General features: G+C 39.0%; 1 protein-coding gene across 3 annotated transcripts in view; it reads right to left on the reverse strand.

The window, feature by feature from the left end:
* Window positions 1–3,809: 3,809 nt before the first annotated feature.
* LOC120715876 (inter-alpha-trypsin inhibitor heavy chain H3-like) overlaps window positions 3,810–23,345 on the reverse strand; it is a 38,232-nt gene continuing 18,696 nt past the window's right edge. For all 3 annotated transcript variants that reach the window (XM_040003119.1, XM_040003118.1, XM_040003117.1), the window contains 28 exons: window positions 22,161–22,346; window positions 21,901–22,040; window positions 21,568–21,728; window positions 21,221–21,247; window positions 21,059–21,118; window positions 20,623–20,691; window positions 19,427–19,563; window positions 18,719–18,754; window positions 18,554–18,577; window positions 16,164–16,318; window positions 15,976–16,080; window positions 15,731–15,893; window positions 15,464–15,574; window positions 15,226–15,354; window positions 14,881–14,997; window positions 14,626–14,794; window positions 11,291–11,416; window positions 10,597–10,778; window positions 10,285–10,467; window positions 9,232–9,371; window positions 8,934–9,094; window positions 8,799–8,828; window positions 8,606–8,650; window positions 7,906–8,034; window positions 7,226–7,427; window positions 6,878–7,053; window positions 6,412–6,523; window positions 3,810–6,296 (listed from right to left, as the gene is read on the reverse strand). In XM_040003119.1, coding sequence (XP_039859053.1) covers window positions 6,158–6,296; window positions 6,412–6,523; window positions 6,878–7,053; window positions 7,226–7,427; window positions 7,906–8,034; window positions 8,606–8,650; window positions 8,799–8,828; window positions 8,934–9,094; window positions 9,232–9,371; window positions 10,285–10,467; window positions 10,597–10,778; window positions 11,291–11,416; window positions 14,626–14,794; window positions 14,881–14,997; window positions 15,226–15,354; window positions 15,464–15,574; window positions 15,731–15,893; window positions 15,976–16,080; window positions 16,164–16,318; window positions 18,554–18,577; window positions 18,719–18,754; window positions 19,427–19,563; window positions 20,623–20,691; window positions 21,059–21,118; window positions 21,221–21,247; window positions 21,568–21,728; window positions 21,901–22,040; window positions 22,161–22,346 — 3,414 coding nt within the window. In that variant the 3' untranslated portion in view covers window positions 3,810–6,157. The remainder of the gene's footprint in view (window positions 6,297–6,411; window positions 6,524–6,877; window positions 7,054–7,225; window positions 7,428–7,905; window positions 8,035–8,605; window positions 8,651–8,798; window positions 8,829–8,933; window positions 9,095–9,231; window positions 9,372–10,284; window positions 10,468–10,596; window positions 10,779–11,290; window positions 11,417–14,625; window positions 14,795–14,880; window positions 14,998–15,225; window positions 15,355–15,463; window positions 15,575–15,730; window positions 15,894–15,975; window positions 16,081–16,163; window positions 16,319–18,553; window positions 18,578–18,718; window positions 18,755–19,426; window positions 19,564–20,622; window positions 20,692–21,058; window positions 21,119–21,220; window positions 21,248–21,567; window positions 21,729–21,900; window positions 22,041–22,160; window positions 22,347–23,345) is intronic.

Here is a 23,345-nt window from a genome sequence, read left to right on the forward strand (position 1 = left end):
GCTGCTCCACAAACTCCTTGTTAAAACCTCCTTTAATTCAGATTGACTTGATGTTAGTGACCTTGTGAAGATCTGTGAGACGAATGGCAAAGATATTAATATCAGCCATGTGTGAAGAAGTCACTCGGGCATTTTCTGCAACAACGGCCAAACAGAGTACAGGAGTGGGGCCCTCTGAAGCTATTGCCCACACTGTGAGCCGTGGACATCTGGCGTTGATCAGCAAAGCTTACACTAACACATACATACAAAGAGATGGACACGCATAGGCAAACACTTCTGCAAAGAACCCCCTTCAGAAAATCCCTCTCAACTCCTGAACTTCCGACATGACCTGAGTCAACACACTTGCCCTGGACCTGTTGGTGCACACACTGTGTAATAGGAGCTGGAGAGTTGTAACAGTACAAGGAGTTTTCACATCCTTCATACAAGTTTGCACAGCTATTCTTGGTAGTATATCACTTGGACTTCTATTCTCTGTGGCTAGCCAAACCCCAGTCCAAACCACTGGGGTTTTCCCTGCTCAGAGTTGAGGGGTTGAGTATGCACGTACGCACAACTAGTCAGTGTACTGTAAAGGAAATCAGTCTGTGTTACCGTATTTAACTAAAATCCATGCATTTTTCTGTTATTTCTGACCACTTTAAAAACAAAATTGTCTGTAATGCTTGAGTAAATGAAACCCCAATTAAATTTTTTTTTATTATAATGCTGAAAATTTTACTTTGGCTCTGGCTGAAACTTATTTGAAGGACAATTTAAAAAAAAAAAATCCTTTGTGCTGTAAAGACCCCGACTAAATTACAGTTGGCCTCATTAGGAGCAGGGATTGGTCCCCAAGAGGACCACTGGCTCTGACGAGATCTGTTTTTATACTGGATAAGGTCCCAAAGACACAAAAACAAAACCGCCTAGACACACAAACACAATATATTTCAGGCTCTCTGCGTTGGGGCAACTACAGCACCAAACCACCAATGCATGCAATAACATACAACAAAACTGTGGCTGTGATTGTTAATAAGACAACTACATTTCAAAGTGAATATCCTGATAGCTCAACATGTCCTGAACCTTTCTGCTAAAAATGTGTCCACTGTGTAGTAAATGCCATGCAGTGAAAGTCAGATAAACAAATAAAATTTCAATATTAGACACATAACCAGAGTAAATACAAATTGCTGTTTATAAATGATGATGTCATTTATTAAGGGATAAAAGCTATGAAACCTATCTGGCCCTGTGTGAAAAAGCAAATCCCCCCTAAACCTAATAACTGGTTGTGCCACTCTTGGCACTAAGAACTGCAATGAAGCATTTGTGATAACTGGCCAAAGGTCTTTCACATCACTGTTGAAGAATTTTGGACCACTGTTCTTCACAGATTTATTTAATTGAGCCACATTAGGAGATTCAAGTATAAAAGGCCCGTTTAAGGTCATGCTAAAACATCTTAGTCCTGCTGCTTAACCCGCGGGTGCTTGAACTTCAGCACATGAACTGATTCCAGACATTTTTCCATTGAGATTTTCTTGCAGAGAACAAAATTCATGGTTCCATCGATTACAGCAAGTAGTCCAGGTCCTGAAGCTGAAAAAAGCCCCGTTTTATCACACTACCGTCACCATCTTTGACTGTTGGTTAGTTTTACACCAGATTCAACAGGACTTAAATCAGAAAGTTGAACTTCAAGGTGCCTTAAAGGAGTCCCAAAGCCTTAAAAATGGCCTCGTAACCTTTTCCTGACTGATAGACGTCAATGATTTTGGCATTATGTGCTGGTTTTTGAGATCTGTAAGCCTAATTTGTCAGACTGGTTCTATTTAAGTAATTTCTTGACTCAACAAGTCTGAAAGTAATCAGGCCTGGGTGTGGCACACCTTTCTTTTGAACAGACCTCTGCTCAGGTGGAGTTCTGTATGGAGTTAAATAATATTGCCAAAGAAATTGTATTTCTATCCACCGGCTACCTAGACTAGGCCAACTAAAAATCACATTTATATTCGGTTTTGTCCAAACAAACAAACACAAGGTTTTCTAATTATGTGTCAGTGACCGCAGGTATGTTCACTGTATCTGCGCTGTAAGGGCTTTCTAAAGGATATAGTTTCGATTATTTATGACAAAATAATATTAACTAAAGAAACATCTGTAGTCATTGAGAGGTGATACAATTTTGAACTGTTGTCACTGCCTCCTTTGTGTTTTTTTCTGTTAGATGTTTGTCTCTCTCTTTCTCACACACACACACACACACACACACACTATACAGCGTGATAACCATTTTGCGGTTTTGCAGTCTTGGAAGAATGACGTACCTCATATCCGCGCGTTTAAATCAGGTCTGTCCCATGTTACCTGCCTCAGGTGAGTACCGTGTTCAGTGGGACACTGCCTGTTAACAAATGGCTGTACTTGCTGAAGGTGTTTGTAAGGGTAGCCTGCACCGCAGGGCTCTGGCCTACACACAAGGCAATATTTATTTCAATGTGAGGTCGTTATAATCTTTCCTAAAACAATTCAAAACCGAGTAAACATAACAAAGTAATTCTGGGTTGTTTATGAGATGTGATATTAAGCATATAAAACACGTAAAGAAGACGTCCGTGCATTAGCATCTTATAAGCTAGTGACCAATTGGACCGTTCGCTTTTTTCTTTGTAACTGAAGGCACAGGTTTACCTGAGCTGTTTTTCATCGTCTCTCCATGTTTGTTCATTTCAAAGTATTTCCACTGCTCCTCATCTCTCTCTGTAGTATCTCACTATTATATGATTGTCCCATTGTGAGTGGAGTATATATCTTTGACTTCCAGTGGGTGGCGCAGTCGCACGTTTATATGAGCTACTAATGATGAGTTGAACATGTTGCTGCGCTGATTTACTGAGGACACATGTAAACGATCAGCTGTCGTTAGTACGTCCAACAGTGCTTTGTCAGCATACAATCACAGGTTGTTTTGAGGCTGAAAGTTTTTTACTGAGGATCCATGACGTCAACGAATTTAGAAAAGTTATATAGATATTGGTTTTTATCAAATGTGAAAACATAAAGTCACTGAAATACAGTTATTGAAATAACGAGTTAGTCATTGTTTAATAAAAAAAATGCTTTTAAGTGCACGAGCAGTTACAATGATGCATCTACTACTTACCAAGCACAACTCTGAATAATAACAATATTAATATTAATAATAATAATTAGCACGATTTACACAATTTACACAAACACATCCTTTCACGAAAAGTTAAAAGTTTCGCAATTTAGCATCGTTTAGTTGGAACTTACCAAAGACCATGTTGATCCTTTTTGCCATATTCAATAAGCAGAGCCACAAAACATGAAAGTCTTGATCGTGCCAGATGTGTGTGACACATTTCATAACTTTTCAAGCTTTCCAAACCCCACCACTTCACATTGCAGCGAGCCACAAGGGCAAAGATTCAGGATTTTATTTAATACATTTTACATCAACATACATTTTCTTATAGAAACTGTATCACAAACTCTTTATTACTGGCTGAATAAAGGGAATTAGTGTAGACAGCTTGAGCTAGGAAATTAATAAAGCAATTAAGGTAATGTTATTCAACCAACAGCAGCCTTTTACAGGAACGTTTTAAAAAGATTAAAAGATTTAATAATTGATAAAATTATAATGTTAATTATATTATGATAAAAAAAAAATTGGAGGATATGCCCTCTGAAGTCTGAGAACTACTGCTTTAAAGTCATAACTAACTTTCCAAATATTTCTAAAAAGGACTGTCATGAACCAAGCAGCCAGGAACACACAGGCACAAATGTAATCTTCAAAAAAAATGGGTTTTATTATGCCCCAAAAAGGACAAGATGATTCCAAAATTCAAAATGACAAAAATAAACTTTTTTTAAGAACCAAGTGGGCCCATAAAAGAGGTTAACTTAACAAAACTCAACTCAAAAGTCACTTAACAAAACATAACTCAACAAACTGACCTGCCCAAATGAGAAACAGCTCCAGTTATATAGCAAATGAATAAACCATTATATACACCAAAGGTGAAAACTAGAGAGATAACAGCTAACCATCATTCAAGAAGAACCCATTCCCCCTACATGATCACAATAGATGGTCCAGTCCATTCTATTGGCTTCTGCATTTAAACCAGGTCCATCCTCAGCCTCCTCTTTCAGCCAAACTAGGAAGGACTGGAGCGGAGGCCAGGTAACTCAGAAAGAACAGAAATATAATTAATATAACACATACCCATATAAAATAACAAACAATGCAAAAGAGAGTCTATGCCACCATTTGGACTATAGCCTAGTGCTGTCATGCATTACAGGTAAACTCAAAATATCAAAAGTTAACTTATGATCACATAAGCTTTAGAGCATAATGTAAACATAAGACAAAAAGATCAAACGAATATTACCCAAGTATTTCAATTGTGTGGTTGCATGCAGCCATCACAAGGACAATCCTACCCAGTGGTCCTGTTACACGTACAACCGCAGAAGATCACAATTTATCTGAGTTCTACACTGAAATGGAAAATCCCACCAAAGACATAACAGAAACTCACATTAAAACACAACAGTGCCCCAAATCTTAACTAACCATCATTTATATCGTATATCTACATGTACAGCATTTTCAGGAAAATGTGTGTACTAATGCAAAGCGGTTACAAAAATAAAGCACATTGTTTTTTCAATAAGAAGAGATGACTTGTAAGAACTGAACATGATTTATTGAGATAGAGAAATTAATGTATTTTGTAACTCTGATGACCCATCAAGTAAGGAATCCCAGCAGATGATAGGATTTAGGACAGAGCCCCGTGGCGTCTACATGCTGGTGGTGGTGAAGATAAAGACTCAGGCTCGGATGGAGCTCTGACTAAGATGTCTGTGAGGTGGAAATAAGACGAGGTAAACTTAGATTTGTGAAGCGCCTTTCAAGAAACCAAAGGATGCTTTACAAAAGAGTATCAAAAGACAAAAGTATATAAATAAACGAGAGGTTAATGGGTTCCAGGGGATGAGGGGCTACCAAACTGTGGGGGACAGAAAGCACACTCATGGTTGAAGACTTCAGAAACTATGTGTGTATGGGTGCATCAGGTCAAACAGGTACTGCAGGGCCAGGGCATTGAGGGGTTTTTTAAGTGAGAAAAAGGATATAAGTAATGCGTGATGTGACCAGGAATCAATGGAAATTTATGAGGGTGGGGGTGATGTGTTCCCAGAGCTTGGTGCATGTTAGAAGCCTAGCAGCTGAGTTTCTGGACATACTGGAGCCTGTCCAGGACTCCAGGACCTCACTGCAATAATCCAGCCAGTTGGTGAAAAAGTCATGGATGAGGGTCTCTGCTACAGGTGCTCATCAGGTGACATTTCATTTATATGAGCCTGGAATGGAAGTGTGAAGCTCAAATTGTCACCCAGATTGTGAACTTCTGGGGATAGTAGGATGTGGCGACCGACTATGTCAGTGAGTAGATCGCCAATCTTCGGGAGTACAGCTTTGAAGGCCACAACAATAAGTTCTGTTTTATTACTGTTGAGCTTGACTAGGTTAGATGACATCTGTGTTATAATTGCAGCTGACATGACCAAACTCAGCCTGCTAACCAGTTTTTCAACAGCTGAAGCGCAGAAAATGTGAACACTGTGTGCCATTCTCAAGTCCAATATCTTTTTCTTTTTTTTTATGCTGACAGGGAGCACTTTTTTAAAAAGCAAAATATTTATTTAATTCCAAGAAAGCATAGAGAAATGAATGCAATATGTCATATATGCAGACTATTCAGAAAGCTTTACCTGCCATGTTATTTGTGTCATCATTAAATCTATCTTGACTCACACACTGTCATTGTGTGAGTAAAGCAAACTATCTCACTGATGCTGTTTGACTAAATAACATTTAGCAGGAGAGGTTCGATTACACTCTGTAATGCCAGACGGACACAAACACGTACACTCAAAATATACTGTAACATGATATGTTTGCATTAATATAAACATGCACTTGCTTTCAGTTTTTGCATGTGTCACTTTGAAATAGAAAACACCCAGCGACTCACTACAATGCCTTCTCATCACACACCACCCAGAGCATGTAAATCTACTCTGCAGCTCCAGTGCAATGCAATCGCACTTTGCGTTTTCAAATAGCCGTAAAAAGGTCTGACACGGTGTAGTCTGAAGCTGTTCCATCGATCAGGCCTCTTCCCTCGTTGTCAACAAACCAGCAGGCGATGCTTTCTCCATTCTTCACATCCTTGTTGAAGTCTTTTTGCCAGTGTCTACAGAATGTATAGATGTTTTTTTCAAGGAGGATTTGCACATACATGAAAGGAAACTAACTTTAAGGCTGAGTGAATATTATGCACACTTCTAAAATTTAAGGAGTCGCCTCACCTTGTCACATTCAGCCTTTGCCCCTTCACGTACATGGTGGCATCCAGTTTCTCCTGGCCTTCACCTGGACGCAGGTCTGTCAGCTCAAACACAACCCCACGGTAGAACTGACCTGCAGGAAAATAGCTTATGTGACATCTTTTGTTTCTGTTTTAAGAATTAGTTTTTAGTAAAAACAAAAGAGCTACACCAGGGGTGTCGAACTCCAGGCCTCGAGGGCCGGTGTCCTGCAGTTTTTAGATCTCACCCTAGGTCAGCACACCTGAATCAAATGATTAGTTCATTACCAGGCCTCTGGATAACTTCAAGACATGTTGAGGAGGTCATTTAGCCTTTACGGTGTGTTGTCTTGTATCAAGGTTACATCTAAAACCTGCAGGACACTGGCCCTCGAGGCCTGGAGTTCGACACATGTGAGCTACACAGTCACTTTATTACTATATCAAAGCTTCTTGCCGTTTAATACCTAGCAGACCATGAACTGAAGCAGACAAGTGCTGGCTGTCCAGAGTGTAGAAACCCAGGTAGTCTTGGTGGTCGTGGCGTCTCTTCCAAACCTTTGTGTGTCGGATGACCCGGAATTTCACTGAGTGCCTCAGCGTCACTGTCAGACTGCAGTTTTTAACTAGCTTGAGCTCCATACTTGGTCAGAGGCATCCAAGTTGGAAAACACATGAAAAAATGAAGGAATAAAACTAACGTCATTTGCAAATGTGATTAAAGTACATATAGTAATAAATGGGACTGAAAAATGGTTTAAAATATTTAATAATTTCAACTTTACGCATGTGTTTTGCCTGGGGATTTTACTCACTTGGCATCTCTGAGTGAGGTGGCATCAGACCACAGCAGCTTGACCTGCTTGTCATTGTAGAAAACAGAGATATCCTGAATGCTCACATCCAGTCTCACCCCCAGATTCTGATGTGTGATACCAAAACGGCCAAAGTAGGTGTTCACGTTACCATCCAGAGCAACTTTCTTCTTGCTAATTATTTGGCCATTCACCACAAAGCCTGAAATGAGGGAGGATAATGAATTTGGAAAATTTGAAAAAAGAAAATTCTCCCAGTAGAACGAGTCCTTCAGTATCTTCTTGATGCATGCTCAATCGTCCAGGTAAGTAAATCCCCAAAGTTTGATTCTGTTCATCTGGACGTAGCGTTTTCAGTGGGAGAAATGTTTCATCTCTCATCCAAGTGACTCAGCTGACTGCAGGTTTCCCCAATCTTATAAACAGTACATTTGCATAATGACTGAAACCAGCCCACTGAAGGAACAATGGGCTGGGAGGTCAGTTCCTTGATCATTACAGTAGTGCTAGTTTCAGTTGTTATGCAAATGTACCATTTATGAGACTGGGGAAACCTGCAGTCAGCTGAGACTGAAGAAGTCACTTGGATGAGTGACGAAACGTTTCTCCCACTGAAAACGCTACGTCCAGAAGAACAGAATCAAACTTTGGGGAGTCCTTCAGTAAGACTCAGGACAGACCTGATTTGGGGTCTCTGACCAGACTGAAAATGGTTCCTGGTTTGTCGTTGATGTTGAAGCACAGAGCGTCGTTTTTATCTGGAAGCTCTATCATAAAATGGGGATCTCCATCAACTGCAGCAAGTAAGTCTGGAAAAAAAAGGTATATCTGAGTAAAAAGCTAATTTAATTATTGAGCTGACAGGTGTGTTATTATAATAAAACAGAGTCTGCACCAACAGTAAAACTATCTTACCTCCCCTTATGACAGCAGTATACAGCCTGGTTTTTCAGAATTAAATGTTTTCAGTCAAATACACTTATTTGACATTTTATTAGGTACATCTTGGTAATACGAGGCTGAACCCCACTTACCTTGAAAGCAGCCTTAATTCTTTGTGAAACGTGTTAAACAAGGCTCTGGTATCAGTTCTCAGACATTTTGGCCCAAATTGACATACCATGACCCCATTAATACATTAGTATTACTAATATTGTAACATTGTATTTGATATGGCAGACGTCTTAAATAATGACGGTCAAAACATTCACAACTCCTGAGTTTCTTGAGTCTTCTATGAATGTTTTCATTAACTGTATAAGGAAGCTGTAATGCTTACCTATTATAATAGCATGAAATGAAACAAAAAACAAAACAAAACACCGAAACCACCTGTCAACTATTTAAGTCCATAAAAAATGTTACATATGAAACACTTACCATCAATTACACGCGAGCCGACAGCAGGCGATGCATGTGCACCTGCTAAAAGCACAGTTTCCTTCATATGCATTGTGTAAGTCAGATAAGATAAGAAAGGCTTTACTTAACCCAGATTTGGGAAATTCTTCTCTTATAGCAGTTTAAAAAGTAAATGAAAACACATTAAATTCCATTCAAAGACTTCCCATACCCATGTGTCTTTCTGCTTGCTGTCGCTGGCCTGTAAAATAGGAAAGAAATGAAAAAGAAAAAGTTATTTTTGCCAAAGTGATGGGAGAAGAATGTTTCTGCTAATTTAATAAGCAGTGGATTTTCTTTCTCCTACTTTCAGTCAGCTTGTCAGCAATGAAAGAGCGATCAGCTCCATTCTCGTTTTCAGGCTTGGTGACCACCAAGGATGTGAGAGGGGTGACAAAGTTATACTTCAGAGACAGGTTCAGAGCCTTGGCTTCTATATTTCCTCTCTCCTCTTTAGTATTGAGAGCACTGGAAGAGAGACAGAGGACAAGATGGACATGAGGTTAATAATTTATTATGATGTATAACATAATGTTTAACGAAAAAAAAAATCACCATCAATAAATTTTCTGCACGGTAACAGAATAATTTCCCCATGAACCAACCTGTTCTCCAGCTGCTGCTGGATTGTGAGGTAGGCCCACATACGCTCAATGAAATCTCCAAAAATGTACCCCTTTTCTGGGTACACTGTCTGCCAGTCAGTCACACTGGCTTTTCCCTGTGCCACAAAGTTCTCTTCAGACTTGTTAAAAAGGAAAGATTAAATGACAGACATTATTCTGTGCAGCCACTCAACTTTTTTTTTATTTTTTAGCAAGCTGACATCAGCATGCTAATATTGTTTCAGATAATTACGTTTCATAGATATTCAATTATTAGAATCTGAGATGGTGTCGACAGTGTTTTCCAAATCTGCAGAGTAACTGCAGCATCTAAAGTTTGTACAACTTGCAAAGCAAAGCTTCCATGAAAGCTTTATGAAGCTGGCTAAATAACTCAGCTTACAGTAAAGTACATAAATATCACATGAGCTTTGAAAATGGGCCTTTATCCCATCATCCATCTTAACACATTTTATGACTTTAGCATTAAACATTTTTCTTATTCCATATATTTATTTATTCTTTAAGTCTTTAACGTAGGGTCTTTACCTTACAATATAAAGTGTCTTGAACTGACTGTTGTTGTGATTTGTCGCCATATCATCATTAATTGAATTGAACACCACACACAGATTTGTTTTCATTTTAGTTTAAAGAGTTGAAGTTCATGAAGCACTTACAGTTGGTAAGGTGGGTAGATATATGCTGGTAGGAACGTAGTACTAACTTTGTCATAGTTGTTTAAGGTATTTACACAGATCTGATCTTATAAGCATAAGTATTGTGCTTCACATAAGTATAAAGATGGATGAAAGCCACTAGCTTAGAATCTTAAGTTGAAAGCGGAAAAGAATGAAAAGTAATGAGACTCCACTTGATGTTCGGACTACAACAGTCAATTACAGCTCGGTTCATTTACAGTTCGTGAAATTCCATATTCAGCCACAGTAAGACTGAATAATAAGGCTCATTTGTATGAGCACTAACATAGATCTGAAGTCAAACTCATGTTGTAAAGGAAATACTTTAATAATGTGCTCTCCCTTTTCTCACCCCGTGGGCAAACACTTCCACCAAGAAGTTTTCCACGTCATTTTCCTTCAGCTGACCAGCGACCACGATCTCTGAGCCGTTGAACAGCTGGCTGTAGTGAGTTTTGGTTAAGAAGTCTGTATTCTCTGAATAACGCAGATCCACCTCCAAGAGCAGAGGGCTGGACACTTCCTCGTAGAAACCCTGCAACAAAGACACAAAATGAAATTCTTGAACGAATTGTTGCCATTTATGTAAGTCACAAACTAGCATTTCTACGCTTGCATTGATTTTCATGTTACAGTCATTAATGTTCTCAATTTCTTGCCTTACCTTGAGTTGAATGGCAGCATCTGAACCCTCAAAAATTCTGCGGGCCACTCCTTTATTTTGCCTGCACATAACATTCAGGAAGGAGTAATCCACATCATTTCCAAATCCAAGACAGAACAGAGACATGATTCCTCCAATAGCAGAAAATACATTCTGCTGGATTAGCTGGGGGCTGGTCACCCCTGCAGACACAAACACACTTACATATGAGCATGCATTAAAAAGCTTCCATTTCCAATGAAATTGTCGAGTTGGGTGTCAGCTTTACATAACAAATCAGTTCCATCTTACTCCCTAACATTGTTAATATTCATTTATATGCTATTATAAATGAGTAAAAAAATGCTGCGGGATACAGGTTCCTCTCGCGTTCTTAGCTCAGGGTGAGCAGGCGGGTGAGCTGGTGGTGGGCCCAGCAGTTGCTTCGTGGCTTCCTCCGGTGAGCACCTGCCGGCCACATGCCGCTCCCACCTAAGGAGTGGGGATGGGTGAGGCAGCAGGCCGCGTCCTGGCTGATTGCAGGCCCCGCCCCACCACCTACCCCCATCGCCTGACTGAGGCTGCTGAGCCTGGCGGCCCTCACCCTGGGAGCCGGCACGGGCGCCGGAGCAGCCCGGACCCCTGTCTCTCCCTGCTGTCCCATTTGTGGATCCACCACAATTTTCAACACACAGAATGTTTAAGATTGTCTCACCACTGTTTGGCATCCCGTCAGTCAGTAGAAAAATCATATCCATACTCCTCTCTGGAACTTTCTTTTCTTTTCTTTCTTTCTTCAGCAAACTAACTGCATCCAGTATAGCACTGTTGATGTTGGTGCCTGAAAAGCAACAATGCTTTGAGTAACATGAAAATCTCATCATGTTCAAACTTTTACTTTACTCTTTTACTTGTTAAGCCTTGACCAAAAGATTGATAATATTCTCTCTATGCAGCAGGACTGGATTCAGTTTAGTTAGATTATAGCTCTGTACAAAAGTTCTGAAGACGTTTATTAAAGTTCTGAAATGAAAACACCACCTTGATTGTTTAATCTACACAAAACCTAAAAGTGTAAAAAAAATAGTATTACTCTGTTTTCTATGGTATTTTGAGCATGACTCTTTTCTTGGCCATGGCAGCTACTTCCTGTAGCTGTCTGTGGTCGCTAATCATTGAATTGTTCTTTGTCCAGGGTGAAACAATTGTACAGGATAATTGTTTAAGAAATAAATAAAATTAATAAATTTCTCTAATCTACACATGGATAAATTATATATACATACACCTGCGTAATCCATCCATTCGCTTCCGCTTATCCTTTTCAGGGTTGCGGGGGGCGCTGGAGCCTATCCCAGCTGTCATAGGGCGAGAGGCAGGGTACACCCTGGACAGGTCGCCAGTCTGTCGCAGGGCCAACACACAGGGACAAACAACCATTTGCACTCACATTCATTCGCACATTCACACCTAGTGACAATTTGGATTATCCAATTAACCTATCCCCACAACCTGCATGTCTTTGGACGGCGGGAGGAAGCCGGAGTACCCGGAGAGAACCCATGCAAACATGGGGAGAACATGCAAACTCCACACAGAAAGACCCCGGCCTGGTGTTGGAATTGAACTCAGGACCTTCTTGCTGTGCGGCAACAGTGCTAACCACCGTGCCACCGTGCTGCCTCACCTGCGTAATATTGGATTAAATATCACTTAGCCAGTTGCACCTCAACTAGATGCAATTGATAGCCATCAACAAGCTTCTGGCATAATTCTATATCTAATCACTCTTCTTAGCAGAATTGGTACAGTTCGCTTAAATCAGTTGGTTTAGAGGCATAAACCTTTAAAATGTAGCTCACAGATTTTCAATAGGGTTTAGGCTGGGGCTTTAGGAAGTTAGAAAGTTAATTTCAGAAGGTCATTGTTGCCCTGCTACAAATATTTTCCTGTTGGAACACCCGATTGTGTCCAAGTTCAATCATTTAGCAGCTGATCTGAGGTGAAGTTGAAGAGTTTGGAGGTAATCCTGCTTCTTCATTATTCCACCGATGTTGTGCAATGTACCAATACCTCTTGCAGCAAATATATGATGATCACCCTGCTTGACAGCCTGTTCCGTGTTCTTAGGTTTGAAAGCCTCACCTTTACTTCTCCAAATATTCTTCTCGTCATTGATATCAGATAGCTCAATCTTTGTCTTGTTTGACCATAAAACTTTTCCCTAAAGAACATCTGACTCGTCCATGTGGACTGCTGCAAATTTCATTTGAGCTTAAAGATGTCGATTTTGGTGCTGGGGTGTCTTTCTTGGTCGGCACCCTCTCAGTCCTTGATAGTGACGGTGGTGTTCCAGCAGTCTCCAGTTCATTGTAGCCTTGAGCCTTTGTGGTTTCTGTGACGTTCCTCAATATCCTGATGAATTTCCTCCCATCTGAAGATGACAGTTTGGGTCTTCTTACCAGTGTTGGTCAAGTAATCATGTTACTTTACTGATTACTTATTTTCAAAAGTAATTAATTACTTAGTTACTTTTTAAAAACATGATTTACAACCTGAATAGGTGATAAAGCGATAGATCTTTCAGCCCAATTCTACTTTTTCTGCATAATCCATCATACAAAATGTAATCAAATGGAAAAGTCTCTTTTTAAAACTTGTTTTATTAGTTTTAATCCTTTAGCTTTATGCATCAAGCAAAAATGTAATTATATGCAACATTCTCTGACTGGAAACCTATTTTCAGCACATAAAATATTTTTTTGTGTTTACACTCACTCTTTCAAATATTTGCGAGGAAAACCCAGCAGAAAATAAATAAAGTCAAAGACTCAGCGGTCCTGTTGCTCTATTTTCGCCTGTAAAGCAGGAGTGGTGTAGGCGGAGGTTTACCCTGGTGCAGGTGTGCCGCAGCGGTCAGTTGAAGAATCCGCGAGTTTCTCTGTGAATTTCCCATTACGTCGTTGCACACTCGGTGCTTGCTTGGAAGTTTAGGGGGGTTTTTTTCGCTGTAAAAAGAAGTTTTCTTCCCACGCACAACGGATGCTAATGTTTTTGCCACTTTTTATGGAATCAAACTCAAAGTAACGTCAGTACTTCCACGCTTTAAACGCTGCACGCTCATACTCTCTCCGTACTCGATATATTATCCATTGTTGATCTGCACACAGCTGTTCCCACGAATGTCACACTCGCTTAGGTCACTGTCATGAGACATTCTCGAAGAAAAAAAAAATAACGGTTTGAGTAACACAGTGTTCCTATGGGAAAGTAACGGTAATCTAATTACCGATTTTGCAATAGTAATCCCTTACTTTACTCGTTACTTGAAAAAAAGTAATCGGATTACAGTAACGCGTTACTGCCCATCTCTGCTTCTTACAGACCTTGGCAAAAAACTTGTGCAATTGAAGTGATGATCTTGGAATCTGCAGTCGCTTAGAAATTGGCCCGAGAGACCTTCCCGATTTGTGTAACTCTACACAATCTTCGCTGAGTTCCTTGTATTTTTCCATTGTTCTGAGTATTGTTCAATCCAGTGAGGGATAACAAACTTTTTTTTTTTTTTATACTGGCAAAGAACTAATCAGTCATGATGACTAACAAGAAGTTAAAAGGTCTTGGCCTTGTCAAAACAAGATTTAAATGGGTGTATGTATACTTTTGCCCCAGTGTGGACTAAAGAAATTCATAAATAAATTAAAACTTGTCTATTTGTTTCATTAAAGTATGCCATACAATCAATCCACACTGGAAAAAGAATAGTTTAGAGAAGTCATTAAAAGCCCAAAATTACCATGAAATTCATGCCCGTGATGACTATGTAAACGTCTGATTACAACTGTACATGTTTAGTGGCAACCTCACACTCAAAACTTGACAAAGTTGCTTGTTTTAGCTATATAACAGTAACAGAGCAGAATGATGCCAGCCTTGTTGTGCAGTTGTCAATGACCCAGAATTTTGCCATTTTTCACTCATTCAATAATGCAGATAATAAGCAGAATAAAGAAAAAAAAATCACTGTACATAAAATTCAGCAATACTTACTTCCACTGTCCTGTATTTTCTTTACATAGTCAATGGCGTCAGAAACATTTCTCTTTGTTGCTTTGGTAAGATAATCCTTCCAGTAACTAATCTTACGCTCAAACAGGAGGATACCAAAGTGGTCCTCTTCGTGAAGGTCTTGCAGAATGGCAACCATTGATTCTCGGGTCTTTATATGTTTACAAAACATATATGGAGATGAACACAATGTCATGCATTGTCATGCATGCAATTTGCCTCTAATTAGTCCCCTACCTGTTCAATCTTTGCTCCATGCATCGATCCACTAGTGTCAATTACATACACCACATTCTTTGGGACTCTGGCCAGGTCAGGGGGAGAAAAGAAGTGCACAAAGTATCCATTTACTGCCTGAAGGGAAAGAGTACTTTGGGTTAAGATGAGCAAGGAAATGTATAGCAGACAAATACAGCTAGGGAAGTAAACGTAAGACTAAAAGAAAAATAATGATTGCATCTTCCAGTTCTATAAATAAAACTGCTGTCTATAAGAGTGTGTTTGAGGTCAGTAAAAATTCTGTGCTTTAGCTGAGATAAAGGCTGCTTGTGTGCTGCTTTAAGTTCTGTCTCATCAGCTGACCTGAACTTCCCCCAGGCTTGTTGCTCGTTTCACATCATACTTGATGATGAAATCTCCATTAATTAATGAGCCCTTACAACCTGGACATTTCTGTTGCTGCTCCACTGTTGGTGAGAATGAGATGCGTGCCTGAGAAACAGAAAAGTTTCATTTCACTTTACATTATTGTACATATATCCTTTATACCTAAATGCTACATTGTAAAAACACAAGGACAGACATCTTGCCAAAATATCACCTTTGTGTCTGTGACAGTTTTCTCTATCAGAGGGATCAGCTCATTGGTGAGGAACGTTGCAGAAGCCTCAACAAAAGCAATGCCTTGAGGCTCATAGATGTCTGCCTCAATCTGTCACACCATCCATGGAAGTAAATGAAGCACAAAAAATGAGGTCATTATGGCGTAAAGACTCACTAAGTCAATGCAAGTTCCTTACACAAACTACTTCAGACAGCCCATCATTAATCATCATGAAGAACAATAAAAGTGAAAAGTGAGTCCTACCTGAAACTCCTGTACTGGTTGTTCTACTTTGACTCGGATCAAGATCTCATAACTGCCCAGTGTTCTCTGAAGGAGCTCCTCGTAGATCAGAATGAAAGACACGCTGCTCTGGGCAGCAATGTTTACAGACACAGAAAACTTTTCCATCTTTCTTCCAGAGGCCCTGCAATGATAGATATGGATTACATTATTGCAGGTTGAGGGTGGAGGTTGGGATGTTTAATCTTAATCTTTTTCCAGTATACTTGACAAGTCCAGCAGTCTTCCCAGAAGAAACAGCCTTCTCATACTGCTCCTTGGCGCTCTCTTTCTCCTTCACCTCTCCAACATACACCTGACCATCAATTTCCCTGTGACCCACGAGGATATGTGTCAACATTAAAGGAGGATGCGCTCTATGATCATTGTCAAAAATGCTGTACTATTGACTGACATGCTAAAGTTGGTGATGAAGGCCATCTTGGGCAACTCTACTTCAAAAAAGATTTCCTGGGATGAGTTCTCTTTGTTTAGCGCCTTGGAAGACATGACCGTGTGTGCGAAACGAGACGACACGGTGCAGGTGATTCGAATGCTTTGCACCTCCACCTTTTGAATAAATGGAAAATGTAATGTGCTGACAGAAAAAGATTATTAGTGTAGTTCAAGAGAATTATTGTTAGGTCTGTCTGGCACAGACCCACCGCTGGAAAGAGACAATCCTACTACAACAGCAAAAAGCATTGGACACCAAGCAGAGCTCTTTGTTTGATCTCGTGCACGAGGGAGAGAACTGTGACGAGCGCCATTCCTTCCGCTCGAACCCCAGTCGCTCTCGTCTGCTCCCTCATAGCACTGCTCTTTATTGTGGTTACATGAATATACATAAGTTCATTAACATGACGTCTTACACAGGTATACATGTGAACAAAGAGTACCTTGTCTGCGTGTACGTGTGTGTGTGTGGTCAAGATGTGACCCTGTGAAGACTCCCCAATGCTGGTGCCAGGAGTCCAGCGGTCCACCTAAACAAAGGGTTCTTATACTTAAGCAGATACAGAGTAGGTGTCCTCCTATACCATAAATCAGTAAGAGAAGGTACGACCGCTCTCATGACCTTAAGATGTGTGTGTTTGCCAGAGTGCTCCGGGAGGCACACAGTCTTTGCAGACTGCTAAGGATCAGACCTCTATCATTATGCAATCGATTATAAAACTCTAAGTATATATGAGTATATATTTCTAAGCATAAATGACAACCCACAGTGTAAACCCAACAATTATAAATTTTACAACATCAACCAATTTAATAAAAGCACAAGAAAAATGAAAAAGTATTTGCCTCTTTCTTGATTTCTTTTTTTTTTTCATATTTCTCGCACTTACATGCTTCAGATCATGCAGTTTATAAATGATGATTTAATTTATTAAGGGAGACAAAGTTATCAAAGTTATTAAATCCATTTGGCTCCCTACTCTTTCCCTCCTAATCCTAATAACTGGTTGCACCACCCTTGGCAGCACAAACTGGAATCAAGCATTTGTAATAAGTGGCAATGAGTCTGAAATCACCTCGCATGTGGAGGAATTTGGCCCACTTTTCTGAATTATTTTCATTCAGCCACACTGGAGGGTTTTTGAGCATGATCGGCCTGTATTGCTTTTTTTTTGTTTGTTTGGTTGGTTTGGGGTTTTTTGAGCCATTTGGACTTGCTAGTATGTTTCAGATCATTGTCCTGCTGCATAACCCAGGTGTGCTTGAGCTCCAGAGAATGAACTTTGTGATCTTCTGGATGAGTTGTTGATGGCTTCTGGGGTAATTTTGGTCAATTTCTGGATATTGGCTCTCGCCATGGTTCACTGGAGTCCCAAAGCTTTAGAAATAGTTTGTAACCCTTTCCAAACTGATAGATGTCACTGACTTTATTTCCCAGCCATTTCTTCAGATTATGGCATGATAATGTCATGGTTTTGTTTAATCTTTCTGCCTGCTTCACTTTGTCAGACCGGTTATACTTTTAGCGATTCCCTGATTCAACAGGTTTGATAGTTATCACACTTGGGTGTGGCTAGTGAAATTGAATACAGCTTTCCAACTAATGTTGTTAATTCATGATTTTACTTTTTCACATAAGGCCAAATAAGTTTGGTTACTTTTTACATTAATAAATGAAATCCTCATTTAAAAATTGGATGTTGTATTTATTCTTTGTCTAATAATAAAATTGGTTTGATGATCTGAAACATTTAAGAGTGACAAATATGCCAAAAAACAAATTAGGAAGAGGCAAGTACTTTTTCACAGCACTGCATAGCCTAGACCAGGTGTGTCAAACTCAAATACACGGTGGGCCAAAATTCAAAACTGGAACAAAGTCGCGGGCTAACGTTAATATTTATTGAAATATATTTATTCCTCCAGATATAAGAATGAATCTTTTCTTATGGACTCAAACACGTTTTGCTGAAAAACTGAATATGGAACAAGCAAAGCTTAATACTAAACAAAATATATATATTAGCTGTATAATACCAGTAGGCCAGCTCTAATAGTAATTTGGTGTGGCTTCGCGGGCCAAATGTAATTAGCCAGAGTTTGACACCTATGGCCTAGACCCTAACATTAAAATTGCATGTAGTTTCTTATAAGCAGAGAGTAAATAAATACATTTTCAGTGGGCACCAGGGGGAGGGACAAGTGGGACAAGTGCAGCTGGAAGCGATAAACTTTACTGGAAGTATGGACTTAATTTTGGAAAAAGCTGGTAACACTACTGTAAGTTAGAAGCTATAAGTCATGTTGACCAGGGTCTATTTTTGAAAATTGTCCGCCTCTGTTTCTTACATTTGCAGAGCTTGAACTTCTTTTCTGTAAAAAGAAAATTGATAAATATTTTCATGAACGTGTTTAGCAGGGTCAAAACATAAATGAATGACATATAAACAATGCACAGAATGAAGTATCAGCAAATGTGTCTACTTTCATAATTAGACACTGTGACATGAGTACCTTCATCGACCTGATGCCCACGGTTTCTTTGGTTTCCTGGAACACAGCACAGAATGACTGTAATGTTACTAAACAATTAAAAAGATGACTGTAAAAAGATAAGTATAAAAACTGCTTGTATCACCTACAACATGCAACGACACCTCTGCATTGAATTCTCAGAGCTTTATTTTAAACCATATACCAATTATGCCAATCTGAAAAATTGGTGCTTTTGAAATATTTAATCTCAACTAAAACAGACTTCTCTACGTCTTGTAGAGGTTTTCCAGACACCGCGCTTCTAAAAGATTCTCAGATGTAAATGCAATAGTCACTCCCTGAGTTGTGACTCATGCTCTGTCCTGTATAAACTGAAGAAGTATTGTGCAATACTCAAGCGTATTTATTTTCAAAAATAAAAGTTGACATTGACTGGTTTTGCAGCCTAACTCCAGACTACAAGTCTCTGCAAAAATGTGAAACCATGAAAGAAAACAAGACAATAAACAAAGTTTGTAACGCTCACAATTTGAGTTACAGGTTAGAGTTATGTCTTCAAATAACTATGTCACTTCTTTCAAAATAAATGTTTAGATATGACACCACAGTTTTTCCCAATTTTACTCTATTAAGGAATAATGGAAAAAAAAGTATGGACTGAAAAAGAAAACAATAAAACAGGAGTCTCTTTACATCCAAAAAGTGTACATAGCTTATTTAAGATACCTGTGTTAGAGCATCTCTCCTGGAAATAACCAGAGCTCCATAGGTCTGAGCTAGAAGACTGATGTAGACACAAACAGACAGTAGCAGGACTCTCCACACCACAGGCATGTCTGGGAATGCAACAGCCTTTCCCATAGCTGAAAACAAATGTGGAAGGAATTCTTAGCATTTGAGGAGTTTGTTCCTTCAATGAGACTCCACCCACACTATGGTTGATAAAGAGGAGGGTTACTCTGCTCCCACAACTGTTTACTAGAATATTGTCCTGTAAATTAGTGTGTGTGACTTCCTTAAAATAGTGTGTGCCAGGGACATTAGGAACACAAGGAAGCGAGTTAAAATTATCCAGTTCCAACTTGCCTATCCAGTGCCTGACTTGTGTGTGGGTGTGAAATTCATATTCTTTACGAAACTTTTACTTTTACAATACTTACTCACAGTTGTCTATTAAATATGGAAATATGACTCGTGAAAAAAAGAAAGTAAATGTCAATAGCATAATGCTTGATAACAGCAAACATTTTAACCATGATTTTTAAGAAACTGCGGTTTTCACTTTTTAAGAATCATACGATTTTTAAAAAGTATTTTCATATTGTGAAAAATCCTGTAAAACAAACTAAACTATAACTTTGATTTGGCATTATATTAATAAAATTTTCTTGTTTTGAATTATGGGAGAGTTCAGGTAGAAGAAGGTGGAGGAATTATACTCTTAAAGTTATTTACAACAGACAGACGGTTACATCAGAAAGTCATTTACAATGAAATGTATTCCCCACTTCTGTGTAATCCTTTATTGTAAATGTAAATGTTATTATGAAGTGATCAGACAAAAGAGGGTTTTCAGGGAATACTGTTATGTTCAATGTCTATGCCATATGTCAGAACAAGATCTTGAGTGTGATTACAGTGATGGGTGGGTTCTTTTACATTTTGCGAGAAGACAATTGATTCTAATAATAGGTTACATACATTTTTGAGGTTGTCATTTTTAGCATCTATTTAGGGAAATAAAAGAAAAGAGGCCTATAAACCAGATAAAATATGATTAAATCCATTTGCAATCTGAAGAAAAAAAAAATAAGAAAGAGTAATAAATATTGAAAAACAAGACAATAAAGCAATAAAGAGCCATCTTGAAGATAGAAATTGAGTATAAATAACTCTATCTGAACTGTATATGATGTACTTACCAAAATAATCCGATTCTAGATCGTAATCCCATGAATGCAAATTCACAAGCCAATCATCATAATCATATTCTTGAACAGGGAGAACAAAAATCCAAATCAACACGAATACAACAAATTGACTTTGTCCCATAAATCTTTTTTGTGATTTATTGTGAAAAACATACAGATATTCATTATCTGAGAGAAATGAAGAGCATTTCCACACATCTTTGGACCAGTTAGTGCAGTAGGACTTGAAATAATAATTAGCAATAATTTAAAGTGGCACCAAATTTAAACTCAAGCAGTCACCAAGTCCTCCTATGTTTGTGAAAGATGCCATGGCATTTTATCTAGTTAACTGTGCCTCTTAATGCAGATCTGTAAATATCAGCAAAGTCAGACGTCATAGCTGGAGCACAATCTATCCTATCTGAACTGTATATGATGTACTTACCAAATGCAGGTGCTGGCTGGTAATGCCGTGGATACGACTGCACAGGTAAATAATTATATGCTTTGAACAGGGAGAATAAAATCCAAATCAACACGAATACAACAAATTGACTTTGTCCCATAAATCTTTTTTGTGATTTATCGTTAAAACAAAATCACTTACTCATTTTTTCAGCCTGCTGTCTTTGCTCTGTGAGAAAAAACAGACAGATAACAGTTTTAAACTGGAGCTCCAGCTTCTGCTGGTATACTTCACTAAAGAGGAATAATATGTGGAAAATGTAAACTCAGTCACCAGTTCTCTTTATGAATGAGCTGCAGCCATGCTTTGCTTTTGTGGTAAAGCTTGACTGCAGCCATTTCAAAGTGACACTTGACACACACACACACACACACACACACACACACACACACACACACCCTCCGATTCATCAGTCAATATAGTTTTTGTCTCTTTAAGAAAAGCCAGTCCAGTGTTTTACATTTTTAAACTCTGTTTTCTCCAGGTACCTTCAGTCAGCTTGTCAGCAATAAGAGGGCTGCTTGTCGAGTCTTCGGTTTCGGGCTTGGTAACAACCATGGATGTGAGAGGGGTGACAAAGCTGTACTGCAGGGACATATCCAGGGCCTTGGCTGTTGTGTTGGCTTTCTCATCTGGTGTACCGCTCTTGCTGCCAGAAGGAAAATATATGTATTACTACAGGGAAATCTATAAAAGAACATCAAATGATTAAAATGAGCGTCCTGGTAAAAGAACAAGTGTCATCAAAGACTATATATCATACCATATTTCTTATGAGAACAATGTGCCTTAGCAGCCAAACTGAACTGATTTAAACTGACCTCTTGTCCAGTAACTGCTGGATAGTGAGGTAGGCCCACAACCGCTCGGTAAAATCTCCAAAGATGTACTCCTCGTCTGGGTAAAAAACATCCCAGTCTGCGGCACTCACCTGACCCTGGACTCTGAAGTCTTCTTCGAGCTTCAGGAGAAACAAAAGATAAAATCCATATAAACCAGAGTAAAACAAATAAATATAGGCTATGTCTACTCAATGTCTCAATGTTTCTGCCATTTCTTTTGTTTTTCTTTTTTTCCTCACCCCCTGTCCAACCACTTCCACCAGGAAGTTGTCAAGGTTGTCGTCAATTAAATGGCCAGCCACAACAATCTCTGTGCCATTAAACAAGTAGCTAAAGTGGCTGGTGGTCAGAGAATCCACTGCATTGTCAGGATAGTGCATGTCCACCTCTAAAAGTAGAGGGCTGGCCACTTCATCGTAGAAACCCTGAAATAAAAGCATACACACACTTTATCACTTTTGCTTATTCCAATTTTCTGTTATAAATTTAGCATGAAATATTGACTACATAATTCATAGGAATATGGCATAACTGCAGTGCTTTAAATGAAGATGTACCAAACATAAAATCAAAGAAAAAATGACAATGTCTGTCTGGCTCCTGAAATCAAACCCACAGAAGAGGGCCCTGAAAACTGAAGGGTTTGCCTCCCACTCTTCTTTTAAATAACCTGGGAACCACAAGTAAGAGAGCTCTAAGTGCCCTACTGAGGTGCTAAATTACTATGAGGTCTTTAAGAGAAGGTGGGACCTGAGTATTTAAGAGCTTGTATGTGATGTAACAGGGAGCCAATAAGGAGAAGCCAGTCCCAGAGAAATATACTCTCTCTTTTTAGTCAGTACTCTCACTGCACCATTTTGGATCAACTGTAGGCTTTTAGTGAGTTTTTTTAGAAGTTAGAAATGCATGAACTAGTTTTTCAACATCATTCTGAAACAGGATGTTTGTAATTTCAGAGATATTGCGAAGATGCAAGAAAACAGTCCTACATATTTGTTCAATATGGTTTTCGGACTTTTCTGCAGTTTAAGTAATTAGTGTGTATTATCTGGCTTCACTGATAGATAAAGCTGGATATCATCTGTATGGAAATGAAAAAGTATGCTATGCCTTCCAGGGCTCTAGACTAACTTTTTGCCATGGGCGTACCGTTAGGCGTACCGGCACAAAAGTTAGGCGCACACAAATTTTATAATAATTTATATAATATAATGTGTTTTTCTGGATACACTGTGCTTTTTCAGCATTCAAAGATTGATGACACCGTGTCAGAGCACTGGCTATGAATTTCAGAAGGATCAGGCCTTAACTTAACAGAAAAGTTAGCAATAGTTCTTTTCCTATTACAGCTACATCCACTTCTGTCGTGCCTAGGCTGCTCACTAGGGCTGGGTATCATCACTGATTTCTATAATCCATTCGAT

The sequence above is a fragment of the Simochromis diagramma genome, unplaced genomic scaffold (genome assembly GCF_900408965.1).
Source record: "Simochromis diagramma unplaced genomic scaffold, fSimDia1.1 OVJJ01000646.1, whole genome shotgun sequence".
NCBI lineage: Eukaryota > Metazoa > Chordata > Actinopteri > Cichliformes > Cichlidae > Simochromis > Simochromis diagramma.